Raw genomic sequence first — 12684 nt, forward strand, 5'->3', positions numbered from 1 at the left:
TGTATGAGTATATATATATATAAATGAGTGTTTCGTAGACATGTACAGAGAAAGAGAGGCGTGCCCCAACGTCTTCCTAGTAGATCCTTATCTTACGAAAAGCAGAAAATTTCTCTTCTTTTTGTGCAAGAGCGGATGGATGAAGTCCTGCGGAGTGTATCTGCAATATCCGAGAGAAAGAAGGTGGGGATGATGACGACGTAGTGGTCATCGTAATGCGTCTCGTAGTGCTGATTGAGCTGTCGGAGAGCAGTTGTTGCTGCTGATGTTCTCTCTCTGCAAGAACAGCAGCACGTAATAATAGTAACTCCTCTCCTAACTGTTCGAAATCTTTAATAGCATTCAGAAAATGTTTTTGGGTTTGTTGAAGTATTTGTATTTGCTGCTGCATGCGTTGGTATTGTCTTGCATATGCCTCCTCCTCTCTTTTTTCTTCTTTTTTTCCTTGCCAATCACTCTTCTTGGTCTTGTTCTCCCCGAATAATATTGTTTCGGACGACTCTTGTTTCTCTTCTTCTGCTCTATTTTTTGCAGGAAAGACACTCTCTTCTTGATAACGACTGTCTAAGGGTTTTCTCTGTTGTTGTATGTGCAAAGGCTGCATCCCCCATAACTGCTGCTGCTGCTTTCTCTGATCTTGAGGCTGGTGACATTCTTTCTGCATCGTAGCTAACGAATCTACTACTAGCCTACTTGACGAAGAGCAGAACAGACAGAAAACGAAGAAGAAGAGCAGGAGGCACCCGGTGAGGATGATATATTGTAACTCTTTTTCGAGTAGTGCTCTTCGTTGTTCCCTAGCAGAAAGTCTAATGAGGATGAACAAATGTCAGGTCTACCATTATTAGTACTACTGCACACAAGAGAGAAAAGCAGTTGTTGTAATAAGACTAATACGGCACGATATGTATTCACGCACAATTGGAACAGTCTTAATGGCTCTTCCTTTCCCCTACCACACAAAAGATTCTTATGATTTCTGTCGCTGTGTGATAGTACCTTACTTCCAGTAATACTAGTATTAGTAGCCGTTGTAGTAGTTGTTGTATTACTACGACTACTACTAGTAGTAGTGGTATTCGTACTAGTATTAGTACTACCAGTGGGATTATTGTGCATATTACTCCTACTTGTAGTATTGGTAGTATTTTTGCTCTGGCGAGTTCTACTCCTATCTATCGTGTCAGTAGTATTACTACTACTACCACTACTATTTCTTTTTCTTCTCCTTCCGCCGCTCCTTCTGCTTTCGCTACTATTGCCACTGGCAATACATTTGCTGCTGCTTCTTCTCCTGCAGGATTTCTTCCTGTTACGATTGCCATTATGACGAGTGATACTACTACTACTACTATATTCTCTTCTACTACTGTAACTGCTAGTAGTATTACTATATTCTCTTCTACTACTGTTGCTGCTACTACAACTACTATCATTACAACAACTATTAGTACGACCATTGGCGCTACGTCCTCTTCTTCTTCTTGTTCCTCTTCTTACGTCTCTTGTGTTGCTGCTTCTTCTACCTTTGCTTTCAGTACTATGCCTCATGTTTCTACTACTATTACTACTACAACTATTGTTGCTGTTTCGTATTCTTCTATTAGTGGCGCTATAATAGATCTCACTATTACTACTACCACCACTGATGCTACTACTACTAGTAGTTGTTGTAAAGCTACTACTGCTGTTTCTGGCACTGCTGTTGCTGCTTCCTCTTCTTCTTCGGTTGTTGCTGTGGCTGTTGTGGTCACTACTGCTGCTGTCATGACATTCACGTTCATTACTGTTGATGGGGCAAGAGGAAGAGGAGCAGGAGGAGGAGTCAATACTACTGAGAGAGTGAGGGCCACAGGGACAGAAAAGGCGAGCAGAAGCAAGTTGCTGCTGAAGTGCTTGTAATTCATTGTGCAGCTCTCGTAATTTTACAATAGCACCAGACAAATCTACACATTCCGAAGGATGTAGTGGCTTTACGGCCGCCTCTCCAGTCACCACATACATTTGCAAAAGAGACGCGTTTCTGTGCTCCTTCCCCAAGGCAGCGTCTGCAGCTTTTGATGAAGATGGTAGTAATAGTAGGTGTTGTTGCGCCTGTAGAGAGAGGACCATGTTATTCTTTTCTAATAAAGAGGAGGAAGAAGAAGACGAAAATGATCTTGAAAAAGAAGAGAAAGAGTGGGAAAACGAAGTAGAAAAAGAAGACTTCTTGGAAGGATGTTCAGATATAATACTTGCTTCCCTGACTAAAGCTTTGTTGTTGCTCTCATCACTATTATGATTTTCATCTGCATTGTTATCACTACATTCGTATTTATTCATACTTCGAGCACCATTATTACTATTATTACCGCATATAACCCTAAAACTAGTGCTACTCCTACTAATCCTACTGCTGCTATCACTACTGTTGCTATCACTACTATAAGTACAGCTGTTACTGCTGCTAGCGATAATATTGTTCCTATTACTATCTGGAGCAGTATGTTGTAGTGTGTGACAGTTACTCTCCCATACGGTGGTGGCACTACCACTACTACTACTAGTACTATTACTACTACTACATGTGCTACTATAGATATTATTATGATTTGTATTACTACTACTCTCCCTCGTGCTCCTCCACCACCTAATACTACTCGAACTAGTACTACCTATATTGCTGTTAATGACATCATTATTATTGTTATTATTATTACTACTAGTAGTATGAGTTGTGTTAATATGTGGATGTTGTTGAGGCTCTTCAGATGCAGATGTTGGTGTGGAGTGCCTCTTCATTTCAGTAGAATAGGAAGACTCAAAAACGAAAGGAGAAGATGATAGTAGTAATTCAGCAAGGTTGAAAATTCGCGTCCACGAGGCTGGAAGGAAAGCTTGCAGTAACAACAATAAGCGACGTGGTGGTATTGTTTCGCAGCAACCCCACCTTTTCTCCACCAGTTCTCTCCAACTCAAAACAAATATAGCTTCATTTTTCTCTCTTTCTTCTCTTAATATTGTTAATGGCAACTGTTTCCTTTTCTCTTGTGTTGACTGTTCGATGTCTGAGCCTCGACCTCGTCGTCGTCGTCCTCCTCCTCCTCCCCCTGCTGGTGCTGGTGTCTCTGCTGCTGCTGTAGTAGTAGTAGTAATAGTAGTGGTCTTACTACTACTACTATTTCTGACTCCTGCTGTGCCAGTTTTTTCTTTATTTTTTCCTCCTCCTATGACTTCTTTTCCATCTGATGTTTTAGAATGTCGTGTTCCTCTTGGAAGACGTGTTTCTTCATTTCTACTTCTTTTCTCTCCTGCCTCTCTTTTCTCTACGGGTCTTCCATGATTTGAATTGTCTCTACTATCGCGTAAAGAGAAAAATTGAAGAAGCTCGCTATGTACTGCAGCAGATAAGACTCCTAAGGAAGCAATAGATTGTAGAAATAGAACTTCTTTGCATGCGTCATCTACTTGTGTCTCTTTTTCAGAACTACTGCTGAAGGAAATATCATCGGTATCACCTTCCTTTATCCTTGCAGAAAAGGAATTCCCTCTGCTGAGATAGCCACCATGCTTACCAGCAGCAACGCCCCTACACGTGAGCGTCGAGCCACTAGAAGAAAGATGACCCTCTCCAACAGCAGCAGAAGCCTCAGCAACAGCCTCAGCAGCATATATAGAAGAAGAAGAGCAGCTACCCATACTAATCGCGCCAGCTATGATGGTGGTAGAGCAGGCCTGCTGCTGCGCTTGCTGTTGTTGTTGCTGTCGCCTACGCCAGAGAAGTATATGTTGGCGTAGCTTTCTCTCTTGGCGTGCGCGTGCTGCTAATGTAGCAGCAGCAGTCGTTGAGCACGGTAGCAACGATATACAGCAACAACCATCACTAAAATTACCAGCAACAGCACTAAGTCGAACGATGCATGAGACAGGGTGACTAGCATATTCTTCTTCACGTCCAAATCCTCTTTCAGAAGGCAGAGCGGGAGAACTGTGCACAAGAAGAGGCACGTGATGATGTGGTAATATTGAATTCGTTTCATGCTCTGCACGCAGAGAGGAAGGAATAGTGGAGCCCCGTACAGCAAGACGTGTGGGAGCGTAACAAGGAGAGAAAGAAGAGGAGGATGACCAGGAAAAAGAAGAAGAAGAAAGAGAGGCAGAAGACGAAGCAGTAACACTAGCAGCAACGGAAGAAGCAAGTTCTAATTGGGAAAAAGCCTTGCTTTTACCTGAAGAAAGAAGCTCTGTACTACTAGTACTACTGCAATTACAATTACTACTACTGTAACTACTACAACAACCACTACTAGTGCTACAGTTACTACTACTACTACTATTACATTTGCTACTACCACTGTTGCTACTACTACCACTAATACTATAACTGATATCATTACTAGGAGTATTACTACTCTTGATACTACTACTCATACTCTTATTAGTATTACCACTCATACCACTCATACTACTACTACTATTACTACTACTACTCCTGTGGGTACAGCTATTGCTGTTATTTTGTGTGGAAAGAGGAAGATTGTTATCGTTGAAAGCGTTTTTATTTCCAGCAGGGGATGGAAGGCCTTCTGATAAATGTTGATATAGATGAGACCGACAGAAACTTACATAAGACGAGGATGAAGAAGAAGATGATGATAGTGATGACGGTGCGAATGTAGAAGAGGAGGAAGAAGAAGAATCGGAAGTTGGCAGGGAAGGAGTCGAAATAATGGGTTGAATTATTTTATGAGGAGTGGAATTCACAGCCGTGGTGCTTTTCTCTATGTTAAGTACAACTCCATGTGATTTTGTACTGACGTCGAGAGATGTGGAGAGAGCGAAATTAGAAGACGAATGAGAGAGAGAAGCAGGAGTCATATCAGCAGAGATAATCGACGGCTTCTTAAGAAATTGGATCTCTTTGAGACTGGAAGAATAAGGTGCTGATGATTTTGGAGAGGAGGAAGATCTTGCTGCATCGTAGCGGTATCCAGGCCGAGGGGTAATAGTAGTAGTAGTAGTATCTCCTGGAGTGTTATTACGACAACGAGAGGCCATGGAAGCACCGTATTCTAGACCAAGGCGCTCTTCATTTGTGCGTGAAGGTGATGTGGCTGCTGCTGTGTGACCATGGCGACTACGACAAGGAGGAGCAAGAGCTGGAGGAGGACCAGGAGAAGCAGCTATATTAGAAGTTGCCGCAGCAGCAGGAGGAACCGTGATACTAGGGGTAATACTGGTAGCAGTAGAAACAATAGTAGTAGTGGCAGCAAGAGGCATCCTATGAGCACGAAGCTTAGCAGCAGTGGCAACAACTTTACTAGCAGCAATACCAAAAGCAGCATTACCAGTAGTAGTAGTACCAGCAGCAGCAGTAGTCGTTGCAGCAGCAGCATAGACAGCAGTAGTAGTGGCAGGAGAAGCGGTACCAGCACCATCAGCAGCAGGTGCGCTGGGTTTCATAGGAGTAGTAGTAATAGTATTAGGAAGATTCGTAGCAGCAGCAGTAGCTCTACCATTAGCAGGAACAGTAGCACTAGTACTACTACTACTTAAAGGAGCAGGAGGAGTTGCATCGGCAAGATTAGCAGTACCATCAATAGCTCCTGGAACCGTACTGTTAGTAGTGCTACTAGTGCTAATAATAGTTGATGTGCTTCTACATCTACTATCACCACCATCAGCCGCAATGACGTTATTAGCACTAAGGGCAGCAGCAGCAGCAGGAAAGATAGTCGCAGCAATAGCAACACCAGCAGCAGGGACAGTAGTACCAGTAGTACTACTGGGGAGAGGAGGAGGAAGAGGAGGAGTGATAGTAGCGGAAGTGATCGTAGCAGGTTCTTCCACTAAATTCATGGGGTAAGAGTTCATCCCGACAGATGGCGGCACAAACGAAACAGGAGGAGAAGTACGAAAAGAAGAATGAGAAGTAGACGACAGTGCGAAGTCACCACCACCAGCAGGAGATGCTGAAGAGGTGAGAGCAAATATGATATTAGATGCAGCAGCCATGTCTTTTTTGGCGGGATGATACAAAGAGCGTGTACCTGAAATATCAGCTGTTCTCGAAGCGCCGGTTGCCGCACGAAATCTCAGAAACGAGGGAGAAAGCGAATGGTAAAGTCTCTCCTGCTGCTGCTGCTTCTTATGTTGTTGGTGCTCCTCCTGCTGCTTCTGCTGTTTTTTCAGCACGTGCTCACCCTGGTCGTTCATGAGAGTGTGGTGGAGCTCCACGTTATCTTTATTACCGTGCTGTTTTTCTTCCTGCTGTTGCTGATACCACTCATTGCCTGATTCTGAATGACGTTCTTCTTCTACTTGCTGTTGCTTCTTCAGTTGTAGCTGTGGCTGCTTGTGTTGCTGCTGTAACTGTAGCTGCTGCTTTTCTCGCTCGGCATGCAGCTGCTGCTGAAGATCATCCTCAATCTGTGGCTGTTGCTGTGGCTGCTGCTGCTGCTCGTGCTGTTGCAGGGTGGATGGTAATTGATGTTGCATATCGAGTTTGTAATGGAGAAACACAAACCGCTTCTTTCCAGTTGCTTTTTTTGTCGTTGCTTTGCGCTTCTCTTTTCCTTCTTCGCTTGTTGCTGCTAATGCTGATACTACTGCTGCTGCTTCTGACGTCGAGCCCTCCCCTTTATCCACTACTGCTGTCTTTACTGCTGCTGTTTCTGTAGCTGCGGTTCCTGTTTCGGTACTTTCGCGTGTTGCTGTTGCTGTTGTTGCTGCTGTTGCCGCTGCTACTGGTGGTGGTGGCGGTTCTGTAATTGCTATGGTCGTTTCTCTTCCTCCTGCTGCTCTTGCTGCTGCTAGTGGTGCTCCTGCTTTTTCTCCAGGTGCTGCTAATGCTGCAGCTGCTGCTGTTACTTCTGCTGAGGTCGCAGGTCTTTCACTTTCAAGATCGATTCGTGCAGGTGCTGTAGTGATATTAGATTGCCCCGCTACCGTGTTACCGAGAACACCAGCCGTAGTACTAGTAGTAACATCAGTAGCAGCAGTAGCTGTCGTACTAGTACTTGTGGTAGTAGTAGTATTATTATTATTTGTCCTCGAATGTAAAGGAGAGCGGCGTGATCCAGCACCGCCAGGAGATATAGTAAGAGGTAATGAAGATGTTGATGGTGGTCGTAGTGAGCCAACAGACGAATATGGAGATGACACAGAAGTATGCAAAGGAAGGGAAGTACAGGTAGTATTAATTTGAGGAGCACCATCAGCAGCACCATCACCAGCAGAAGAGCAGGACGCAGAAGAAGAAGAAGAGGAAGAAGAAGAAGAGGTAAGTGGAGAACGGACAGGGGCACTACTCGTATTGGTATTGATATTAGTAGTAGCAGTAGTAGTAACTGCAGAATCAGCAGTGGGTATTCTAGTTGTTGTTATATTAGTCTTAGAACTGTTATCATCAGCAATAGTCGTATGAGTACTAGTGCTAGTCGAAACAGTAGTAGTACTGCTAGCACGAGCCTCAGTACTAGCAACAGTGAAAGCAGAAATAGAAGATGGAAAAAGAGACAGACGTACAGCAGTGCTAGTAGCAGCATCATTAGAAGAAGAGTTAGCATTAGAAGAAGCAGCAGCAGCAGTAGCAGAGGAAGAGGTACGGACAGCAGAAGAATGGGCTGGAGGGGCGAGAGCAGTGTCAATATCAGTAGTAGTAGTGGATGGAGGCCGATAAAGAAGAGAGGTACTATTATTGTTAGAGCAATCACCAGCAAGAGACGAAGAAGATGAAGAGCTTATAGGAGGCAGAAGAGGACACTGAGTAAGACTACAACTTGTAGATGCTGAGTTCTCACCACAGCCGGAAGAAGAAATAGAAGAACCACACTGAGCGCGAGTAACTGTTGCTGCTGCTGCTGCTGACGATGGACGCAAGATATCTACAGAAGCAGAACACAAAGAAGTACGTGCAATACGAGGAGAAGTAGAAACAGCAGAAACAGCACCAGTAGCAGCAACAGCCTCACCAGTATCATTATCCTTATTCAAAGTAGTAGTAGTAGTGATATACGTATTGGTAGTAGTAGTAGTAGTGATAGTAGTAGTATTCACAGCCCCACAATAAGCATTACTACTACTAGTAGTACTAGTACTGCTGCTACTATTAGAAGTAATAGTAGCAGCAGTATCATGATGAGGAATAGTAGTGAAGGTGGGGTGGAGGTCATTATTAGTACTACACGCGGAGAGGAGAGGTGGAGCAGAAGAAGAAGCAGCAGCATCAAGACGTGTAGATGATGGTGAAAATTCTTTTGGTAAAGTTTCTTCAAAGGATGTGGGAAGACCGGCACTTACTATTGCTGTGACAGGAGTAGTAATAGTAGCTGTAGTACCAGCAGTAGTAGTGTAAGCACTAGTAGTAGTAGTATTAGTAGTAGTAGTAATATCAGTAGTAGTGGTCTTAGTAGTGGTAGTAGTATTGGTACCAACAGAGGGGAAAGTCGGAGTAGCAGGAAGGAGTGACGAAGGAGAATTAGCAGAAGAAGAAGAAGAAGAAGAAGGTGGTGGTGGTGGTGGTGACTCTGGAGAGGAGGAGGAGGAGGAGGAGGAGGATGATGATGATAATGATGATGGTGAGTCTCGTAGAGCACTGTTACGTACGAGTGTAGCTGGAGTTGCATTAGTGGTAACAATAGCAGTAGTAGTAGTAGAATTGATAGCAGCAAGAGCAGCAGGACTAGTATAGTTAGCAGCAGGAGCAGCAGTAATACTATTACTAACAGCGGGAGTCGGAGTAGTGCTACTACTACTAGTAGTAGTTAGTATCAGTCCCAGCAGCATTAGAAGTAGTAGTAGTTGTGTTATTAGCAACAGGAATACTAGTGTTGACAGTAGTACTATCAGTAGTTCTATTAGTAGTATCAGACTTAGTAGCAGTAGCAGCGTTAGGAGTAGCAGTACTAGTGGTAGTAGTAGTAGTATCAGTAGTATTTGTAGCAGTAGCGTGATTATGCTTGAGAGTCATATTATTGGAGGAAGACAGTAACGAAGACTTTTTCTGTATATAGGTGACAGCAGTATCACCAGGGATTACGACGGAAGAATTGGAACTCATGGTAGAGCTATCATTTTTCGATGCAAAAGCGCAGCATCGCAAGGACAAAGAAGAATTAAAAGAGCTTTCCTTATTCGTAGTTGAATCAGTGGCAGTAGTGCTTCTAAGAGCAGGTGTGTATTTAGTAGAAGTAAGAGAGGATAAGAAGACTGTCTCGCGTTTTGGAGAAAGAAGAGGGGCACGTGCGAGAAGAAGTAAACTCAGAATATAAAGGAGAAGTAGCAGAGAAAGGCAGGATGGATTCTTCCTTACTATCTTTTTCACTAAGTAGAATGGGAGCAGGTGTGTCTAGAGACGGTGCATAGCGAGAAGCGGTGATATCATATGATAATGAGGAGGAGGAGGAAGTAGAAGAGTAGTAATCAGAGGGAAGACTAGTAGTAACAGCAGTAACAAGGGCATCACTATCTGGCGAAACGCTAACAGCAGCAGCAGTAATATAGTTGTCAGTATCATCAACAGCAGCTGTACCATCAGCACGAGAAGCAATCCCAACCTCCTCGTCCTTTTTATTTGAAAAGAACGAGGAAGACCTCTGACTAGATTTCGACATTGAAGAGGCAGCAACATTAGTAGGTTGAATCTCAGGATAAGTATCGGCAACGGCAGTGTTAGTAGAGCTAGGATTCGTGGCCGAAAGAGTAAGCTGCATGCAGGAAGAGTCAGTACTTGAAGTAGGAGCAGGCAGCATTTTTTGTAGTTGCACGTTAATAGATGTATCATCAGTACGAAGTTTACTCGAAGCAGATAGAGCAGGAAATGTATTAGAGGCAGGAGATACAGAAGTTGTATGAGAAGTTCCAGGAGGAGGTTCAAAGGAAGGAGAAAGAGAGTTATATAGGAGAAATGGACATGTGGCTGCTCTTTCAGGCGCTGCTGCTGGTGGTTCTGCTTCGACTCCCCCTACTGACTTTGCGTTTGCTGCTGCTGCTGCTACTGCTTCTACTGATGCTGCTGTTGAGTTTGCTTTTGCCGCTGCCGTTACTGCTCCTTTCCCTCCTGCTGCTGCTGTTGCGTTTTTCGTTGCTAGTGGCTTGTGAGAGACATCTGGAAGAGAAGAAACAGGAGAATAGACCGATGATGATGATGATGACGATGATGTGGCAGTGGAATCTGTTGCTGATGCTGCAGCTAATTGAGGGCAAGAGGAAGAAGAGTAATCGAGAGAAGGCTTCATAGTTGAAGATACTACTTCTGCTGCCGCTGGTGCTGCTATTGGTGTTGCTGCTACTGCGATTGCCTTCTCTGTTGTTATTCTGCGTCTCTCACGAGGAGTACAGCGAGAAAGAGGTGGACGGAGGCGTGATGTTGTTGCTGCCGCTTTTTCTGATAGTTTTACGGGTACTCCTTCTTCTAAAGATGTACAAGGAGAAGAAAGGGCAAGAAAGACATTATTGAGAGAAGTTAATGTGGATGTTACTTTCTCTCCTGTTGATGCTGTTGTCTTGTAAGTATCGAAAGGAGAAGGAAAAGAAGAAGGAAGCGGTGGGAGAGTAAAAGATGAGAACGCTCTCGCTGCTTCCGTAACTCGTGCCTCTTCTGTTCTTGGTGGGGCTTCTGTTCTCGCTGCTGCTTCTGTGGAAGCCGCTGTTTCTGCTCTTGGTGTTGCTTCTGTTTTTGCTGCTGCTCCTGCTCTAAGTACTGCTTCCATTGCTGGTGTGACTTCTGCTACTGGTGCTGTTCGTGCTATCGGTGCTGCTTCTGCTGTTGATCCTGTTTTTCTTTCTGGCGCTGCTTCTGTAACTGGTGTTGCTCTTGCTCTACGTGCTGCTTTGGTTACGGGCGCTGCTTCTGTTTTTGCTGCTGCTCCTGTTCTTTGTGCCGTTTCTACATTTGTTGCTGCTTCTGCTGATAGTGCAGCTCGTAATCCTCGTGCTGCTTGTGTTTTTGACGTTGATGTTTCTATTGCTGGTGCTGCTCTTTCTGTTGAAGTTAATCCACAGTCAGAAGGAGAAACACAAGGAGAACGAAGGCGGGAAGAGCACGCTGATACTTCGTTGCAGATAAATGATAAAACCTCAGCAGTCATGTCTGTCTCATCCGCGGGCGCTGAAAATGCATGGATAACTCGGCGTGGGACTGCTTCTTCGCATGCAATTGCAGCACCAGCAGCAGCACCAGCACTTGTAGCAGCAGCAGTAGGGGCAGAATCAATATGCATAGTAGATGCTGCATCTAGAGAAAACTCGGATGCGATTAGAGACGTCCTTCTAGTATTGCTCTGTAACTCCTTCTCTCCAGTAGTTGAAAAAGAATGAAGTATACTTGTTGAGCCACGGCGGGCAGCAGAATTGCTTGGAAACGGTTTTCTGCAGTGTCTACTCCTCGTACTCGCATTGTCACTACAATTACTACTGCTGCATTTGGCGCTGTTGACGCTGCTATCGTCGCTGCTGCTACTGCTGCTGCGTTTCACAGTGTTGTCCGAGCGGATGCAGCCTGTACTTACATTACTTCTACTGGTGTGCTCACTGGTGCTGCTGGTGCCTTTGCTATTTGAGCGAGATTTGTATCTATGACAACTAATATTGCCACTGCAGCTGTTGTGGCCGCTATCGTACATGTGCCTGCTGCAAGTACTACTGGGGTTGCTGTTAGTCGTACTGTCGCTATTGCCGTTTCTACGTCTGGTACCGTCCTCGCAGAAGCCATTCCTGCCGTTGTCGCTGTCAATGATAAGATTGTCGCTTTGACTACTACTACTACTACTATGACCATCACAGCTACAGTTGCTGCTGCTACTTCTACTACTAGTAAGAGTAGTAGTAGCAGCAGCGAGAAAACTTCTAGTATTGTGATTGAGGGAAGTACTGTTGGTCTCCTTGCGCGTTCGTTTGTTGTTGCCACTTCTGTTGCGGTCGCTAGCACTACCACTACTGCTGCTGCTGCTCTTCGTGTTGCCACTGGTGCTGTTGTTCCCGCATGCGTTCACGTGCACACTGTGCAGTTTGTGCGCTGCTGTATGTTCCTCTCTATGCGGTATATATACTACATGTGGTGCTGTAAATTTTGATGCTGCTGCTTGTGCTTCTGCTAATTCGGTCTTTTCGTGGCTGTGTCTTTTTGACAAAAACGACGTTTCTCTAAGTGGCTGTGTAATTGTGACGTCGTCTGTATGTTTGTTTTCTGAAGAGGGTGTTGGCTCTGCTGCTTCTGCTGCTGCGGCTTCTGCAGTATCTACACGTACTGTGGGTGGTGGGTTTAATGGCAAGTCCATTTGGACAAGCGTTGAGGGGGGTGCAATTGTAGCTGCTTCTTTTGTTGCAGAAGCAACAGCAGCAGACGTAGCAGAAAAAGAAAAAGATGATGAATTTTCAAATGTTTTATGAAAACCGTGTATATCTAGAGGCGAACGAGAAGTGTGACTGTTGCTGTCCACATCCGTACCGCAGCCTTCACCTTGCTGCTCATCCTCACTCTCTTCCAGTCTCCCATTCGCTTCATATGGTGAGTGCTGTGGTGGTGATGGTGGTATTAGCAGCTCCTCTTGTAGTGTATTTCCCTGCGTGCTCAATATGCACTGCAGCTGTTGCTGCTGCCTTTCTCGTGTTGCAGTTCGTCCTGAGGATATGCTGCCTTCTCCCTGTTCTCTCTTCGTGGGGTATCACACTGCCCTTCAAGCTGTTCTTGTTCCTTCATCGTCT

The 12684-nt window shown here is 44.7% G+C and overlaps 1 protein-coding gene across 1 annotated transcript; it reads right to left on the reverse strand.

The window, feature by feature from the left end:
- Positions 1-9906: 9906 nt before the first annotated feature.
- Positions 9907-12257, reverse strand: LOC131479184 (uncharacterized). The gene is made up of 2 exons (XM_058659725.1): positions 11372-12257; positions 9907-10304 (listed from the first exon to the last, which is right to left on the reverse strand). Exons 1-2 carry the CDS (start codon positions 12255-12257, stop codon positions 9907-9909), a joined length of 1284 nt encoding a protein of 427 aa, XP_058515708.1.
- Between the last annotated feature and the right edge of the window lie 427 nt (positions 12258-12684).

The sequence above is a fragment of the Ochotona princeps genome, unplaced genomic scaffold (genome assembly GCF_030435755.1).
Source record: "Ochotona princeps isolate mOchPri1 unplaced genomic scaffold, mOchPri1.hap1 HAP1_SCAFFOLD_4374, whole genome shotgun sequence".
In the NCBI taxonomy this organism is placed as follows: domain Eukaryota; kingdom Metazoa; phylum Chordata; class Mammalia; order Lagomorpha; family Ochotonidae; genus Ochotona; species Ochotona princeps.